We start from the raw sequence: 18,713 nt of genomic DNA on the forward strand, positions 1-18,713 counted from the left end.
GAGGAAGGAAGAGAGAGAGAGGAAGAAAAAGAAAGAAAGAAAGAAAGAAAGAAAGAAAGAAAGAAAGAAAGAAAGAAAGGTGAGAAAGAAAGAGAGAAAGAAAGAGAAGAAGGAAGGAAGAATTTAAGAATTCCAGTTCACATAATTTAGGTAAGTTTTGGCAAGTAACACTCACTTAATGATTTCAGTTTAACGAAAACACCTGTTTTCTCTGATTTATCAGTATTAAATGTAATGTAAGCACGGATTTATATCTTACTTGTGTATGTTCTTTTTCAACCTTACCAATTTCCTGCTTGAATAAGCTAACATGACGTCTAGTAAATGTTTAAGACTATGAACAATGTAAATTTGTGTTTTACCCATTTGAAACATTATTCTGAAAAATTATATTTCAGCCATCAATTACGTTGTGCAGTATGTTAGCTTGAAGATGATTTGTAAGATCTTTAAGAAATGTAAAACTTTGAACTTTACTATATGGAGTGAATGAACGGATACTCATTACATTATCATTTTCCCTTTTATTTTTATGTAGCCCAGAGATGTCCTATATGTATGAATGCATGTGTGTGTTTATATGTACATATGTGTTAGAAAGCCCCTGGAAAATCACCATGATTTATTTTCGTCTTTGTTAAAAAAAAAAAAAAGTACTAGAAATAATTAAGCATATTTGAAGTTTTACATTGATAAGTTAGCATGCCAGAAGAGATGTTTAACTTTCCCTAGAGTAAAATGTGTGTGGATACAATGTTATAAATATCTCAGAAATTGTGTGTTATATGAGATGTTCCTAGAGAATTGTCCATGACATGTTTCTGATATCAGAGTCCTAGGACTGCTTTGTCAAATATATATACATTTTTTAACATTTATTTATTTTTGAGAGACAGAGAAAAACAGAGTGTGAGCGGGGGCCGGAGGGGGGGCAAAGAGAGAGGGAGACACAGAATCCGAAGCAGGCTCCAGATTCTGAGCTGTCAGCACAGAAAGACGTATGCTTAACCGACGGAGCCACCCCAGCGCCCCTGCTTTGTCGAATATTAGGCAACAGCAGAATAGTGCTATTGGTCATAATTTCGATTATTTTGTAAAAATATTAACTTGATCACAATTTTACTTCTTTCATTTGAATCTGGCATCTTTGGGATGGTGATTTTCAATTTGAGAGTCACATCCCTCGCCTAGGGAGTTTTATTAACATTTGGATGCATAGGATATACTCTAAACTTACAGAATCTCTTTCTTTGACATCCCTGACATTCTTCGATATTCCTGGATACTTTCATTGTTTGCTATCCAATATACCATGTATATTCATGGTATATTGTGTCCGGATTATTATAGTTCTATCTGAAGGTGGTCTTTCTCTGTAAGAATGTTCATCTATTTTTACAAATTGAAGGTGATATCCATTCTTCTTTGAAACAGGGGGTAGCAATTACATTTATTATTGCTTTGTCTAAAATCTCTTGGGTTGACTTTATTACCTTGTTTTACATGCCATATAAACAACCAAATTGTTTTGCCAGTTGCATTATGCTTGGAACGAACTACCCTTAGGTATTTCACTCCTGAAACTAAGTTTACCACAGCCATTTTAAATCTCATGTCATCTACAGAGAGTTTTTTGTTTTGCCCTGATGCTTCCCTGAAAGCCCTTACAATCAGCTAAGGGCCCGTGTATTTCATCTGCAACCCGGAAGGACTGTCTCATAGCCACACAGAAGAGGACTAGGCCAAGTACTTTCAGGTACAGCGTTCTGGTGGCATCGCTTAAACAAGTGGACTGAGATCATACCAATGGACTGAGTCAGGATTTCTAGAACTCTGGTTGAGAAACAGACGGACACATGAGACTGCTACTCCAGGCAGAGAAGAATGCGATTTAATTACATAAGCTGAGGAAGAATGACTATGCTTTTGTCTGGGAGGTGGTTGCTCTAGTCTTCTGTCTTCTGAGTAATAAGGAAGCCCTTACTTTTTCCTCTTACGCTATCTATAACTGGTCATGTAGTAGATGGTTTTTTTTGTATGCTTGAAGATTTGCAAGTGATGCCTTATTCTTCTTACCTGATGAATCCAGAATTCAGAAGCTCCGGTATGAGTGTTTTTATTTTCATGGCAATATTTTCGCAAAGGTTCAGTAAGAATCTGTCCTTGTTACCGTGACATAATTGAAAATATGGGTTACGCAACCAAGGCTTTGCCTGGAATGTCATAGTTGAGAATGTTGCTTATTTAATCAGATAGGACCAAACACTTTGAAGAAATTGTGGTTGGCTTTATGGAGCCAGTGTTTACAGAGTTCTCCTGGGCAAACAGTCCTGATACCTGCTTGCAGATTCCCAGCCTTACAGGTGAGTAAGAAAGGTCACATCAGGAAGGGGCATGAATCTCTGAATGTTTAGGTGATCTCGAGAAGAAAGGAATTTGCCCGAATGTATAACTACTACAGGTGAAATCTGATAAGAAGTTCTCAGCTTGACATCCTAACATCAGGAGACTTTTTCAAAAGTCTAGTCTGAAATTCCTTATGAAAATTTCCAGAAAGCAAACTTAAAATGGCCTGTATGGTAAAATTACCATTCCTGCTATACGTATCTAAATAACGATGCCAAATGTAATTAAACTAGCCTGAGTTTGCGATCAAGAACAATCTTTCTTTGAGGTGGTCTTTGACTGAAAGTGCTGTGAGAGAGATTTTGTATCTTAATGAAAACTATATGCCATGTTGCAGACCCTTCCAGGTTACTGGATTCTGACCCTGTCCGTTGTCTTGGAGCTCTACTAGGTAGATATCTTTTTAAATCGTGGATAACCAATGCATATGCAAACTCTGGCTTGTCTGGGGGCTATTTTAATGGACTTGCTCCTCAACTGTGGAAAAATCAGTTTGGGTGCCTCTCTGCAAATTGGACTGGTTCCTGTCACTTTTCCAAATTGTCAGTCCTTTTCAGATTTTCAATCCTTCCAGTTTCCTTTAATATCTGACTATGATCCGTCCAACTAATGTTTCCAACTTTTCTCCCTGCTGCGTGACCCGGTGTTACTGAGAACTAACACCTAACTTTCCAGGTCCCTGTGAAGGCTCAGTTGCTTGGCAGCCGGCCCTTTGCCCCAGGATCCAAACGAGCATGGTGAGCTAAAGCCTGATGGCTTGACGTGTGTCTCCAAGGACTCAGCGTCACAGCAGGCCACTCATGGATCTGACTTCCCCCTGAAAAGGCACTCTCTGGACTATTAAGTAATCCTGGTGGAATGCTAGGGTCGTGTATGGCCTGGGGGCACCATGATCAGAAGCATCAACATCCTAGCTCGAGAGCTCCCGGAGACTCAGCAAACAGTGCTGGATAAGTGTAAGATTTCCTCCACTGGCCCGTTGGAGATTTCCTCCACTGGACTACTTCCCCTCCGAGTTCAGCCCCGGGCTCTCTACTTTAATACAACCTTTTATATTAACATTTCTCCTTTCTCCTTTTCATCGTAGGCGTCTTTCTTTTAAGGGGCCTGATCTCCAGGATGCTATGACCACCACTTTCTACCATCACTTCTTTACAGGTGCTTCAGGTGGTTTAACAGGAGCAATGCGAAACTCCTTGGAAACTATTTCGGAGACCTTCTTTTGCTCCACTCGGGAGGGTTATGATGGCTGCTGAGTTTTTCAGTGATGAAGGACATTCATCTTCAACAAAAGGGGGGGGGGCAGGCTGCTGACAATGTTGACTTTTATCTGAGCCTTGCGTTCCTCAAAAGCAAGAGTTCAGAAGACCCCCTATCCCCTTTTGCGTTCTGAGAAATGGCTAACTGCATAGGACCACCCAGCCCTTCCATGGTTCCCTCCATCTCTTGCCAACAACTCAGAGGAGACCATCTCTAGTCTTCCTGCAGACTCTCATAAGACTAATGGGCAACTTCTTTGTTTGCCTGCTTCTATGAAACGCGAGGCCCCTTTCCTTTTCTTGAAACATTCTTCATTGACGAGCATTTTCCTAATTGTAATGGCCTGAATACAATCATTTACTTAACTGTTCTGTGCATTTTGTCTGTCTTTCAACAAACTGAGGGGCACCACCCATGGCCACTGATCAGAGCAAAATACCCACTCAATGGGGGGAATAAGGCAGTGAACAACGTTCACAGGAGGGTGATAGGTAGTGGCATCATAGCAAGTTCTGCAAGCCTGAAGAAGACATTTAGGTTGACAGTTGGTTCAGCAATTTCTACTCATCTACCAAGTGAGAAATCTTGCCATGGTGCAAGGATATTTGTGACCGTGTGGCAAACAGTAGGAGATCGGCAGAGCATCTGAGCCACAACATCATTTTACATTTGGTTCAGTACAGAGACTTCCAGTGGAGTTACCTCACATTATTAGACACAAGTTTAGTAAAATTGTCTACATTTCATTGAAAACTATTAGAATTGCCTTCTTTTTATTTTTGAAGGCATGTCCCCAAATTCTAATTCACTTGAATGCCACTTGAAAGTAAGAGATTTCTGTCACATTCGCTGTTGTTGTATTGCTTTAAGATTTTCAACAGTGTTAATTACCCTTTCTGGGTTTTAGCAGGATGATCCATCGGAAAAAATCAACACCACTTAGAAGAATAAAATTCTGATTGCATTCATTGTGCTTGTGCTGCTCCAAGATTTTCGGTATCATTGAATTAATTATCCTTCCTGAATTTTAGTAGGATAAATCACCTCTTGGTTTACCCTGTATCTTTACAGGGAGTCAAGTCACATGAGCAAGTTCAGCTATGTCTTTCTTATTGTGTCGTTCGTCTACTTGTTCGTCCCATAGTGTAGCCTTACTTACTGTATTTTTCTTAGTCACAAAGCACAGTGTATCAAATTATCTGGGTCATACCAGGCTCAGCCTCTTAATTAGCTGCCTGACCTTGGGCAAGTTACTACTCAATCTCTCCCTGAGTTTCCTCATCTATACAATAGAGCGAATAAATGTACCTACCTCTTAGGGTTATAGTAATGAGGAAATGAGTTGTTGAGTGCAAACCTCTCAAACGAGTACCTGGCATATGGTAAGTACTAAATAAATATTAACTATTACATGTGTTTGTCTCCTTGGTTATTCCAAGTTCCCCGAGGTCTGGGAACATTTATTGTTCATTCCCTCTAAGCTTGAGACCCATGTATCCAACTGAGTATTTCACATTTCCCTTGGTTGAACAAAGCATATCAAATTCGTTATGTCTATACTGAAATATTTACAGATGAGATGATAATGATACCATGGATTGGATTCAGAGTAATCCATAGAGGGAAGGCAGAGTGTGGGTGGAAACCCCACCAATCATATCTTGACAACTATATGATGGTCATATTGGGTTTATTACGCTATTCTCTCAAGTGTTGTGTATGTTTAAAGATATCCATAATAAAAAAATTTACTTATGCACGTCCAATACCAAAATTATAATACTTTTCCACCTTCCTTCTCAGTCTGGCCCCCTCTCTGATGCTCCCTGTCTCAGTAGATAACATTTTTTATTCTATGAGCAGAGAGTGGCAATGAAAGATGTTTTTGAGATGGGGGAAATAACCTAAATTATCTTTTTTAACTTCTTTCTAGCTCTGAATTCATTGAAATTATGATTGAAGCATTTGGGGAAGCATCATGGCGGTGAATGAATTGGAATAGAGAGAAATAAAAAGACCCACTAGAGGAGAGCCTAAATAACGGAATATTTCAACTACACAAACTCTCCCAAAGAGACTCCTATAAGTGGGTCTTATAAACCTTCTTTAATCTGGTTTCATTTTGGCCAGGGAGGGCATCATCTTCCCCTTTCCCTTACTGGAGCCCATAACTCATCTCTACATTCATTCATGCATTGATGTATTATGCCCAAAGCTCTGTGCTCAAGACTGAAGGCACTAGAGAAGGTGAAAGTCCTCTGCCTTAACCTGGTCTGCAGGTAACGAGATGTAGACATTTAGTCTTGCTAAACAGGGCCAAGGTCTAGGTCATCTCTGACAGACCGAAGGGATTTTGAAATTCTGAAACTCTGACCTGCTTCAAGGCTCATCCTGGTCCTGAGTAATCCTGTGTTCCAGTTTGCCCACGATAGTCTGTGGTGCTCTGGTCATCGCTAAAAGTGTCACCAAGCTCTATCAAAAGTGTCCCAGTTGCTTTGTGGTTTTTTTTTTAAGTTTATTTTATTTCTTTTGAGAAAGAGCAAGCATGAGCAGGGGTGGGGCAAAAAGGAAGAGAGGGCGAGAGAGAATCCCAAGCAGGCTCTGCACTGTCAGCACCAAGCCCAGAGTAAGACTCAAACTCACGAACCATGAGATCGTGACCTGAGCTGAAATCAAGAGTTGGACGCTTAGCTGACTGAGCCACCCAGGCGCCCCGTGTGTCCCAGTTTTAATAATAAATTATCTAGGCACCCCTTTCATGGTGCAGAGTTCATCTAAAAGGGCAAGACCAACCTTACAAGCAACTCCTTCTTCCTGACAGTCCTAGAGCAGATCTAGGACGCCAGCATGCCCTGGTCCAAGGCAAACCTCAGATTTGGCAAGCACAAGACTGCCTTGCTAAAAACTTCATTGGAGACAAAAAATACCTTAGAGTGGTTCCACTTCTACCAAAGGAGATGAAAGCACATGGGAGAGAGACACGGAGAGTGAGAGGAACAACGTGGCTGTGTGGCAGGACAACAGAAGTGCATGGACGGAAAGGTACAAAGACACAACACTGAGCTTCAGCAGGCTTGGAAACAATGGGCTCCCACTTAGGGAAGCTGGTGAGAGGATATTTTACCAAGTGGAAAGAGTTTTGAGACTTCCAAGCCCGACGCGCACAGAGGCATGTGCCAGTGAAACTATCTCCGTTTTTAAAATATCGCGATACTTCCAACCTGTTGGTGAATAGCTATAACGCGAAGCCTGGAAAGTCCACCTTCGCTGCCCACCCCTTTCCCCAGACTACTGGACCTTCCCACAGTCCAGCACCTGGAGGCCTACCATCCTGGCCTACCTGGGGGCCACCAGGAACCTGCCCCCACAGTTCTGTCCCTGTCTGTTCCACCGAGCCAGTGCCCATGCCAATGCAGTAGTAGCTTAACATTACGAGTCCCATCCCTCGCAATATTCCATAGCAGTTTATGGTGGAGACCTGGAATGACTCAGAATATGAAAGCAGGGAAATAAGAGGCAGAAACACTCATGAGAAAATGCTGACCAGCAAGTGTATGTGTCAAATCCCCAGTGTGCTGCCTCTCAGAGCTGGGAGCAGCCTATCATGCTTGGGACCCATGATTTCCATCAGTGTCCCCAAGACCCATGCCCTTCTGCTTTCGTTATCTAATGGCACCAGCCCTAGCTCTTTCTCTGATTATTCTGGGGAAGTGGTAGGACCTCTGCCATCCCATTTATCACTACAATGTCTTCCCTTGCATTGGACCCATGGCCGGTGGTGACGCATGCCATGACACCAGGTTTGGAAATAGGCACCGTAAATTGTCACAATTTCTCTGCCATCTGTCCATAGACATACCAAAGATGATGTGGTAAACACATATTGTACAATGGAAATGCTCAGGACGAGGGTGCAGGGGTGCATGTGGAGCACTGATATTCCCGAGAGACTAATAAGAAGCTAATTCTTCTCATAGTTCACTGGCAAGATGGAAATACTCTACGTTTGTCCAAAACTCTGGGCCAGTGGTATCCCCTCTGCTCCGGGGCAGTTTTAGGAGAAAGAGTCCAAGGGTCTTGAGTTCCAGTCTTGTTGTTCGCCTGACGGAAGAGTCTGAACAAGTCACTTACTCATTCGATATGTCTGTTTCCTCAGCTGTCAAAAGGGTATAAAAAATATGGCCTCCAAATCCTGAAAAGATCGTTGCGGGAGAGGGGGTCGATGACAAAAGGGAAAATGTTATGGGCAGTCTGGTTCTCTACAAGACGAGAGGTCATTGTTAAATCATAAGGTTCTGAGAATAGTAATGGTCACTTGCGCTGGATATATCTGTCTTGGGCCCCAAAGCCAGGATCCCCAAAACGGTGAGGAATACAAAAAGGAGAGAAAGCTGAGGTGGGAAAAAAAAAACTCCATTGAAAATATGGGCTTAAAAACTGCATTTTACATGTTGAGATCTTGGGCTTGAAAAGGAACCATTTTCAGGACTGTAGACAAAGAAATAAAACAGTATCTCAAGTACTACTGTACTTGAGTATTATCATAGAGTTCCATCAGAGGACTGAACAAAGGACTGCCCCTTCACTCGTGTTATCTAAAGATTATTTAGAAACTAAATCCTATAAAAGCAATAACAAATACACGTTCCCAGTTATATTCTATTTCGTCCTATAGCAATTCACTTCATGAAGCCATGAGACTTGTATGCCTCCTTATATTCCTTTTCTCTTCCCTTATGTTTCTTCCCTTATATACTGCAAGGATGGATCTGCCAAATATCGCCTGTGAGGCTGGAAGGCAAAGCTTTGCCTTCACTACCCAGAACCCTCTGCTAAGGTTTACTCGGGCATCAATCTCCTGTGACCTCCGGGTGTCTCCAGGTAAAGCATCTGTGCTCAAGGGTTCGGGGTCCAGAGATGCCACAGCTGTGTGATCTTAGGTAAGTCACTTCCCTCTCGGGACCTTGGCTTTTTCCCCTGGAAATACAAAGTCTTCCTGAGAGGACTCTAGCTTAGTGATAATACCCTGTGTTGTGAGAACTCCAGTTAGTATAATACCCTGAGCGTTTCAGGAAGTATAGGCAGGATAAAAGCCAATGGTTTCCATCACAAATGAAGTGATTTCCTGGGGAGAAGAATTCAGCACCCATTAGTGGTCTCCTCTCCCTCCAACAAAGGATGGCTACTCCCCACCCAGGATCCTCTGGTCCTCGGAGTCCTGAGATCAAAGCTCTGCCTGACCTTTAGTGCAATGAGAGAAATCTGTCCAAAATGGACTTCCAAACATAGCTGTTTTACTGGGAAAGCAGCAGCACATGTGACAGACCATTCCACCACTGCACTCCTCAAGACAGCAGGAGCCTTTCATAGTATCAAATCTTTCCTCTACATACTGGAAAAATATTCATTTCCTCTAAATCTTCCAGCTTATTTTACTACTGACCCTCATGGCCTGAGACAGCTGCTGCAGGCTACTGGAGCAGGAAGCGTGGAGGAAGAAGGTGTCAAGACCCAAATAGTAAAAGAAATAAGGAAGGAAAGAGAGAGAAAGAGAGAGAGAGAGATGAAGAAAGAAAGAAAGAAAGAAAGAAAGAAAGAAAGAAAGAAAAGGAGAGAAAGAAAGAAAAGAAGGAAAGAAAGAAAGAAAGAAAGAAAGAAAGAAAAGGAGAGAAAGAAAGAAAAGAAGGAAAGAAAGAAAGAAAGAAAGAAAGAAAGAAAGAAAGAAAGAAAAGGAGAGAAAGAAAGAAAAGAAGGAGAGAAAGAGAGGAAAGAAAAGAAGGAAAGAAAGAAGGAAAGAAAAGGAGAGAAAGAAAGAAAAGAAGGAGAGAAAGAAAGAGAGGAAAGAAAGAAAAGAAGGAAAGAAAGAAAGAAAGAAAGAAAGAAAAGAAGGAAAGAAAGAAAGAAAGAAAAGGAGGCAAGAAAGAAAAAAAGAAAGAGAAAAGAAAAGAAAGAAAATTAAAAAAAAAGGAAAGGAAAGAACAGAAAAGAAAAGAAAAGAAAGGAAAGGAAAGGAAAGGAAAGGAAAGGAAAGAAAAGAAAAGAAAAGAAAAGAAAAGAAAAGAAAAGAGACCCTTATCACCTTTGCTTGCTGTGTTGTTCTATTACTCCATGGCTTCTTCTCATTTCAACTCCCTCTTAAAGGTAATGGACCCACATCCTCCGAGCTCAGACCTTCACTGTCTCGTGTCCACTCAACTTCTTCATGACGTTGCAGGCTCTTTCTTCGAGCCTTTAGTCAGATTCCCCTCTCGCTCATTTAACAGGGAAGGAAACCCACGATACGGAGGGACCAAATGGTTGCGCAAGATTAAATAGTGACCAAGTTCAAGCCAAGCCCCTTGTCATTGTGGACAAAAGTCCACAATTCCCTTAAGAATTACACACTGAGAAACAATTTGCTAGATTAAGCAATATCTGGTCCTTGGAGTCCTGAGATCAAAGCTCTGCCTGGCCTTTGGTGCATAGACAGAAATCTGTTCTAAATGGACTTCCTGAAACTGCATTTTGAGATATTAGACTGTCTCTTAAAAGAAGAGAGAGAGAGAATGGAAGATGAGAAACAATGTCAATAAAGATAGAAACTCTGCCTAGGACATTGTCGATGCACACCTGAAGGCTGTTATTTAACATCCTTCAAATGTGTCCTTGTTTAGACAACAGTGATCATCATGAGCTAATATTTGTTGAATGCCAGGCATTCCTTGCTATTGGGAAAGGATGGTAAAGAGTCTCGAAAGCTCGTCAAACCCTTATGGGCTTCTGTTGGTAATGGCCATTGGCAATATCAGTCTCCCGGATGGTTTGGCGAGGCCAGGAGGGTGTGCAATAGTGCCCGTGTTCCAGAACCAGGACTTGGTGTCTCTTCCTCCACCGGCTTGTGTCCAGTCCGGGGCTACCGAGGACAAGCAAAGGCACTTAGTGTTCCTTAATAACCAAGCTCTTAATCTGAGCGATAAATGAATAAACAAATAAATAAATAACATTCACAATGCTACGGGGGACCCATAACTTGCCCTGGGCAGGCTGCTTTCTCCAAGCATTTCTCTGGAATGCGGAATGGAATTTCATCTCTGGAATGGTGTGGAACCGGATATAATTCGGTGACTTTTGGGGGAGTCGTCTTGCCATTGCTTCCTTCAGCCCGTTAATATGGAGAGAGCACCTCTCACCACACCATCCGCTTGAGCTGTTGGATCCTGTCTAACCGCCTAAGTAAAGTTAATGGATGAAGTAAGCCCCTGGAGAGTTTTCAGGGGGAGGGGAAGCAGAAAGCTGCGATCCAGGGAAAGACAGAGGTATCGAGGCTGGGTTTTTGTTTTGTTTTTAATGTCATCTGAAGGCAACTTTGAAGATCCAGATGGAGTTCTTTCATAATCAGCCAAAACTATTTTCCTTCTTATTGTCACCTAAGAAACCATTTTCTTTTTTTTTTTTTTAATTTTTTTAACGTTTGTTTATTTTTGAGACAGAGAGAGACAGAGCATGAACGGGGGAGGGGCAGAGAGAGGGAGACACAGAATCGGAAACAGGCTTCAGGCTCTGAGCTGTCAGCACAGAGCCCGACGTGGGGCTCGAACTCACAGACCGCGAGATCGTGACCTGAGCCGAAGTTGGCCGCTTAACCGACTGAGACACCCAGGTGCCCCTAAGAAACCATTTTCAATCACTTCCTTTCATAATTCTTAGCATCACGGCCCACTTCTTGGGAATTTCAGAAACGACTCAAAATCAGTACAGTAGGGGAAAAAAATATTTATTTTCTAAAGTCATTACCTTGACAGGCAAAACAAAGCATTTTTCTCAATTTCATTCAGAAATACACTTAAAAAAATACATAGACCAATATGGCCTGCCCAGACATATATTTAACATGGTAAATATAAGGAATAAACTGTTAGAATATAAATATCTATAAAAAAATAAGTACGTCAAAATTTATTCCAACCTCTTCCATTAGCCACTTACATAAAGGAAAATAATTTCACTGCTTTAAAGCATAACCAAATGTTTACTTTTCAACGTCTTCCATAAACAATTCTATACCATTGTGTTTCCAAAGCTCAAGGCAAGGGAACCTCCTGATTCAATGATCTTTTTTCTTGTGGATCAGAGCTAGTAGATTACCATGAAACGTTATATCTACTACTGACGTGTTAGACTAGACATCTACGAGGCCAAGATTTACAACGGGGGCTTTGGGGGGAGGGGAGGGCAGGAGGGGGAAGAGCGAAGGGAGGCAATAATTAAAGGTGGGGAAATACTTCTTGCCAGAGTGCAATATAGGTGAGGTAGACTCATATTCATCAAACCCATCCTGATTTTACAGTAGTAACAGTGTCTTTCCGTTTGCATTTTTGTGAATTAAAAAAATAATAATAAAAGTCTTTTGCTTTTTTTTTTTTTTTTTTTACTTGAGTGTCCTTCGAGTGTGTTTTCAATTTGTGCATTCCTTAGAAAATCTTTGCATGGACTTTGGAGCTTCTCCCTGAAACGTGCCAGGCGCCTGAGTGAGACACAAACACTCCCTTCGGACCCTCTTCAGAAATTCCACCGCGTGTGGAATCTCCTGTCCTCCCTCTGGAGGATGCCACCCTAATCCACAAGTCACTGTATCTCTCTGCTTTCTGCGTGGTCCAACCATCACCCCAGATGAGGAAAGACGGAAGCGGTCACCACTGATGGAAGCAAATGAAGACAGATTGGGGGGACTCCTTAACCTTCCCTGGAATGTTTACAGTGAGGACACTGGCCCGTTGCCAGTCTGGAGCAAGAAACGGTCTAAGCAGGGAGGATGCTTTTGCTCTGATCCCAGCCATGTGGAGAGAGTGCAGAATCAGCCACAGGGTTCCCTCCAGGGAGGAGATGGCATGTGACAGGCCCCGGCCACCTGCCATCAATCAGTGCGTTCGGTTGTGGGTCACTTTCTTCTCTCTGTAGATCTCCGCTTTCAGATTTGCAACACGGAAAGCTGTTTTGATGCTGTTCCTGACGGCGTCCAACCTATTAAACAAGACAAGAGAAAACAAATGTTATTTTCTTAAAAATCGTTGCTGGGCAAAAGAGGCATCTAAAATTAGAATCTGAGTCCAGTGCCTGAACTTTCGCCGCTGACCGCAACAGCATGCTTCCCTTTGTTAACCTCAAGTGAAAATAAAGCCTACCCCTTATGCTTGGAATAGGGGGGAGAGGAAGGGAGCAGCGGTCATATCTAAAGGGAACTGGGCATTAAATACAAATTTAAAGTACAATTTCAAGGTAAGCTAGAGATATTGTCTTGTCTCCTGTGCTCCATCCCAACTACGACCACCACGGGACTCTACAGAGAAACTGACTCAACGCAGGCTTCAAATAATCATGGATATCTGCTTTGTCACGTAAAGAAATTAAAGGTAACTTGATGGGAAAGAAACTTTAAAAAGAGAGGAGGAATATAGCTTTGCTCCAAGCAAATATGGTACCGCAAATAAAAACCATATATATATACACATATACATATACACATATACACATATGTGTATACACATATACACATATGTGTATATATATGTGCATATATGTATATGTATGTATGTGTGTGTATATATATATATATATATATATATATATATATATTGCATTGACCTGAGTTGCTATAATAGAAACTAATAGAAAAACAATAATAATTTCCAAGTCTGTTTACCCAACCCTGTGATCTGGGGGAAGAGCATCAGTGGCCTGAGATTATAAATATGGAAAGTGCAATGGCAAAGTGAGAAGTCACAGACAGCTAAGTATGTCCCACACACCAGCAGTAAACCCCTCAGAAGGAGTTCATGGCCGTCAGGACTGTGCTCAGAACACTTTGAGCATAGAACCTCCTGCCACTGGATTTCTAGGAAAAGTGCCCACGGACCACGATAGGGAAATGTGGAACACGTGACAGATCTGAATGCAGGTTTCTCCCCTCCAGCTTGTGAATGCTGACATGTCTTGGGATGTGGAAGGGTCATCACTCAAGAGGTCGAGAGCCATCACAACCCTACGGTGTTGCCTGATCTACGTCCTTTCTCTGCCCCAGCTCACGACCTACTAGAAAATGGGAGAGCTTTTCAGAAAGACATTGGCTCTCCACCGAATGCACTTCCCTGTTTAAAAAAAAAAAAAATAATAACCCCCCAACACAGCTCGTTCTAATTCTCACCTACCCTACCTAATGACTTTACTCTCCCTTGGGCCATTGGAATAACTGCTACAACTTTTGGAAACCTTAATTACGTCGGACACTTTGATTTAAAAATAAAATAAAATAAGCAACCAAAAAAAAAAAAAACAACAAAAAACCCAAAACAACAACCCTCTCCCTGAAAGGACTGTTAATTTCTCAAGCAAAGTGGTAAATACACTGATGCAGAAAAGCAAGGACTAGCTATGACCAAATGACAAAGATGTCTGTAGATGTATTCTGTTTGGAAAATCTACCTTCAGACTGGGCGGCATGTGATTAAGATCACCAAAGTGCGTAGGGGGCAAAGGTCTGCATTCAAGGTCTTCAAAAAAACATCTGGGAGGGATTCCTCTGCTCTTTTTAATCCACAGACTACGAAAATCTGTGTTCTCTTCTTCCAAGCCTTTCTCCTATTTGCGAGTCTCTTACCTTCTTATTTTTCTTCCCGCCACCAGCTGGTGATGAGTACACTTTTCTCCAAGCTCAGAACAGTCTTTTCCCTTCTTCTGGTCATCCCAGCCCTTCTCCATACTGTCTTGGCCCCTGTTACAAGACAGATGGGGAAATGTACTTCAGCAATGGGACTCTCGTTCCTCACAAAGTCTCTGTTAATATCTCTTAAGCAAAAAGGCAACAACATCATGACAGGACGATCGGGAGGCCATAAAACTGATCGAAAGCAAAGGTGTTTCTACCTCACCTGAGCTCTTTTCCCACTTGGCAAAAAGTCCAGCACTTCTTGTCTTTCTGGCTGGCACACTGACATCTGTTCCTGTGGTCTGTCGCCTTCGTGGCAAGTAAGTCCTTTAAGGATCGCTTAGACCTAGAAGGGCTTCCAAGTCCATACGGCACGATGTGCCTGTTATCAAAAAAAGAGGAATACAAGATATTAGCATGATTAACAGTCTTCAAAATGACGCATTCTGTGGCGCAAACTCATTGCAGCGGGGCACAAGGCTCTCACCACACAGCTCCCGGTAGCCCAACTTAGGAAGGTCAAGTGTGAAGGTAGTCAGGGTCCCACACCCATCAATGGCCCTGAGGGCGTGTACCCCTCCAGGAGAAAACCAGTCTAACTCGATGAAATTCCATTTTAATTAGTTAACAACGTTCTCTTTTAGCTCAACACAAGCAGCTTTGGGGTGTTTCGTTTTTTTTTTTTTTTTTTTTTTTGTTTGTTTTGCTTTGGTATCTATTTCTTTTTTTTTTCTTTCTTTTTTTTTTTTTTTTACTTTTCTAACTTTCCATCTAGTTAACAGCTCTTGGGGGGGGGGCGGGGGGGGGGGGCGGAATTCAACGCAAAACCATGACTCACAAGATTTTGAAAATCTCTTTCCAGTTCAAGTCACGTGATAATGCTAAAAGTGCCCCCTGCCGGGGGCGGGGAGGACACACTACTGTACCTAGGTTTGCACATCTGCAATTGGTGACACCAGGTGACTAGTAGAAGGACTCGTTTGCCAGAAGGCTCTCTAGTAATTTCCAAAGTGTCCCTTTTGAGTCTCACCTAAAAGGGATAAAGTCATCCCCTTGGAAGGATCACCCTTTAAGTATTAGGGTCACTGTGGGTTTTGTTTGATTTGATTTTGTTTGGACTCTGGTCATGCCTCGCCAAAATGGGACCCGGCGTGTTTTTGTTTACGGCTGCTTCTGACGGGTGAGCTAGTTTCCAGGGTGAAGGGATGGGAGACTGTTTTCTTCGAGCTGGAGGCAGAAGAGAAATCTATGGGCCCTGTTTCTATTGCTGTCTTGAAATAGGCTTTTCTAAAGGGAAAGTACAGAGGGGTCAGGACATCCACGTTCTGGGTCCAGCCCTGCCACGGACTCACTCCTTGGGTTTTTGCTTTTCCCTAGGTAAAAGGAAGGGATTGATGATCACTCTCTACCACCCTTTCTGCCTCAAGAGTAGCATAGGTTAGACTAACCCACATATGCCCTCAGTAGCTTATTCCCGAAGCGCGGTCAGACCCCACCAGAAGAACATCCCCCTCCGAAATGCGTGGCAATGACCTGCTTGTCACCACCATTTTCCATCTCTCCTGTCATGAATGTTTGAGCCACAGGGTCTCAGAAGACCCCCCCCCCCCCTCCCTGGCTGTTGCAAAGAACCAACCTGCCTGGGAATTCTCAGGAATAGAGGGGCACTGCCCCCACCCACCGAGGCACCTTCACGTCCTTCAGAATCCAGACCAGGGGCTCCCCGCAAAGCAACTAGCAGGAAGTGGGCTCCAGGCTGGAGCGGCCAGAGGTAAGGGATAGCTAGCGTTCCGACGCCCTCTAGAGACTCACTCGGGAGTGTTGACCCAGATGATGTCCAGGTGGCAGAAGTAGACACACTCCTTATCCAACAGGGAAGAGCAGGAGCAGCGCTTGGACCGTCGGGGCCGCCAGGGCGCACTGGGAGCCGGCTTCTCCCCTCCGCTGTCCAGGCCAGTGCTGAGCTCCGCGCCCAAGACCGCTGGGGAGAGAAAAAAGCCGGTCAGCAGGGCATTTCCCCGGGGATCTAGCCGGGCAGATCAAAGCCCACCTTCAGCCGGCCTTTGGCAAGAAACACAGAGCAGAAAGGGCTCTTTATGTGACTTCATGTTTGCCCCCACTGGCTTACCCACTTTCAGGGAGATGACACGTGTGCAGGGGAAACAGCCACCAGAAAAGGGGACCGGCCCCCATGAAGCAGCCCCCAGAGGAACGCCCAGACATGCTGCCGGTGGGAAATCTGGGTGGCTTCTGCATGGCATTCAGGAGGATGGTGCCTTCAAGTTGGCCGCTGACCAAAGAGCTAAAGTTGAATAAATCGTCTGCCTCTTCCTCGGTTGGGAGCCACGTCCCCATGCAGGTGAGGGGAGTACCGACCACTTCACGCCTGGTGGAGGGCAGGGACTAGCCCAGGTGATACGCAGCCCTCAAAATTAGGTGGAGGTCAAGAGCTTTTGGGGGGGTGAGTGGAGAGAAAGAAGAGAAACCAGCTGTACGATATTCATCGCAGGTGGTAAACTCTGAGGAAACCCCTGATCTCGGGTGAGACTGAGCAGCAGCTTGGGGACCTAATCAAGGTTCTGTGGGCTTCGAATTGGGAATCCCGGGAGAAGGATGGCACGTGTCCGATTCACCCCCTCCCCCTTCCCCACCGAAGAATCGCCTCTTCTCACTGACAAGTTAGCCATGTGGCTTATCTGCCCAATTTTGTACATTTCAAATGATCAGACACATTCCAGGATTTTCATTCCCTTGACATCTTTTCTCTTTAGTCAGGGTCATGAAAAGACACACACAAAAAAGGGCATTGACCCTCAGAAGGGGGAAACAGGCAGATGCACACAGACTATCTAAACCCTTAAGCAGCCAGCCTTTATCCTAGCTCCCCTCCCACGACAGGTGAATACAACTGAAAATAGACCTCACGCTGTTTTGGGTGCCAAAAACCTGCCAAAAGAGGCCTAAAGTCAATAATGACAAATTTTAAAGAAAACATCTGCTTCACCCTGAAACTGCCCCGGGGGGTTGTTCAGCAGACTGTTCGGCAGGTGATTTTACTGCTCATATATTGCTCGAATGACTGGAATAAAATTCCTTGGCTCTGAGCTGAAATGTTTAAATATTTTACACCTTCACTCGCTATTTAAACAGTCTTGAAATAAAATACAGAAGTTCCTATATGTGCTGTTACCTGTACGAACACCTACACCGCGAATATACCTTTGGCGAAATTGTATCTTGTCTTTACTTTTCTTGAATTGTATTTTTAAAAGCCAAGGAAATATACTACACAAGAATAGTATGTTACTTTAACGCCATAGGAGCAATTGTTTTCAGCAGAGGAATGTTTTTCCCCCCACTAAAAAAAACTGAAGTAACTTTAGGCAGTAATTCCCAGGCACTTGATATCTGACCTGCGGTAATAAAAACGGGAAAACAGAAGCAGGAAAAACACGAAGGTGGACAAGAAGACATTAACATTCAGAGATTTACAAGTCGCCGTGCCTACCTGCTTCTGGAGCTCCTTGGAAAGCCACAAACAGCAGAGAGAAAATCACGGGGAAATAATCCATTGTGGTGCAAAAAAAAAAATTATAAAAAAAAGGGGGGGGGGCGCGGATCAAAATCCTCCCCTGCCAACGAAACCCAAAGGAAAACGAAGAAAAAGAGCTTCAGTTGCCTCAAAGCGCTTCTGGTTATTCAGATCTCAACGCGATCCTTCAGCCTCAGGGCGCTTTTAACGGGCAGCAAAAGAAGTTTCTGCCAGGAGGGCCGGCAGTGGGAGCGGTCTGAAGACGCACGCGGCGGTGGCGTGCGGGGGGACCCGGCAGCGCGACCGAGGACCCTCTGCGCGCTCGCCGCAGCGCCGATGCAGAAGCGCGTCTGACTAGGACAGCTCTCCGCCGGCTTTTTATATTGAACCCCTATAGAGTGGGGGTAAACAGCTCCAACTTTATTCCAGCCCCAGACAATGTTATTGTGTTATTAGTCACCAACAGGCAACGTGCAGCCGGAGATAAGGCCGGGCTCTAAAGGAAATCACTGCTAACTTCAGAGGCAGACGCCCGCCGTCTGACAATTCAGGGGCAGGGCTAAGAAAAAGAAAATACCCATTAGAGAGACCTTTGGTAAACCTGCCCGTGCAGTGCTTGAGTCTGCTTCCCCTTTGCGAGCTGCCAGCCCCAGAGTTCAAGAATCAGAAGAGGGACTCCAGCAAAGTCATACCATTGGTATGAAAAGTATGAGCTACAGTTTAAATAGATTGTATTGTTGTGCGCGGGTTTTTTTTTTTTTTAATTGTTGTTCCCTGCATTCTCCTTTTATGTCGCCCGATTCCTTAGTGTTGATCACACAAGGGAACGCTCTC

At 43.6% G+C, this 18,713-nt stretch overlaps 1 protein-coding gene across 2 annotated transcripts; it reads right to left on the reverse strand.

Annotated features, from left to right (window-relative positions):
• Positions 1-11,406: 11,406 nt before the first annotated feature.
• Positions 11,407-18,489, reverse strand: EDN1 (endothelin 1). Of its 2 annotated transcripts, none has more exons than XM_019420107.2 (5): positions 17,856-18,489; positions 16,160-16,328; positions 14,571-14,729; positions 14,300-14,413; positions 11,407-12,666 (listed from the first exon to the last, which is right to left on the reverse strand). In XM_019420107.2, exons 1-5 carry the CDS (start codon positions 17,917-17,919, stop codon positions 12,564-12,566), a joined length of 609 nt encoding a protein of 202 aa, XP_019275652.1. In that variant the 5' UTR covers positions 17,920-18,489; the 3' UTR covers positions 11,407-12,563. The 2 variants fall into 2 exon arrangements, with proteins under 2 accessions (XP_019275652.1, XP_019275651.1); XM_019420106.2 differs by lacking the exon at positions 17,856-18,489 and adding an exon at positions 16,476-17,830.
• Between the last annotated feature and the right edge of the window lie 224 nt (positions 18,490-18,713).

The sequence above is a fragment of the Panthera pardus genome, unplaced genomic scaffold (genome assembly GCF_024362965.1).
Source record: "Panthera pardus isolate Hobbes unplaced genomic scaffold, ASM2436296v1 HiC_scaffold_17, whole genome shotgun sequence".
NCBI lineage: Eukaryota > Metazoa > Chordata > Mammalia > Carnivora > Felidae > Panthera > Panthera pardus.

Excerpts from the sequence above, each read along its gene's own strand:
- EDN1 (XM_019420106.2), bottom strand. The coding sequence starts at position 16,608 with ATGCCATGCAGAAGCCACCCAGATTTCCCACCGGCAGCATGTCTGGGC. Across the intron at positions 14,414-14,570 it reads CAAGTGGGAAAAGAGCTCAG|GGGCCAAGACAGTATGGAGA; the intron begins GTGAGGTAGAAA and ends GTCTTGTAACAG. Across the intron at positions 12,667-14,299 it reads GCGGGAAGAAAAATAAGAAG|GTTGGACGCCGTCAGGAACA; the intron begins GTAAGAGACTCG and ends CTTGTTTAATAG.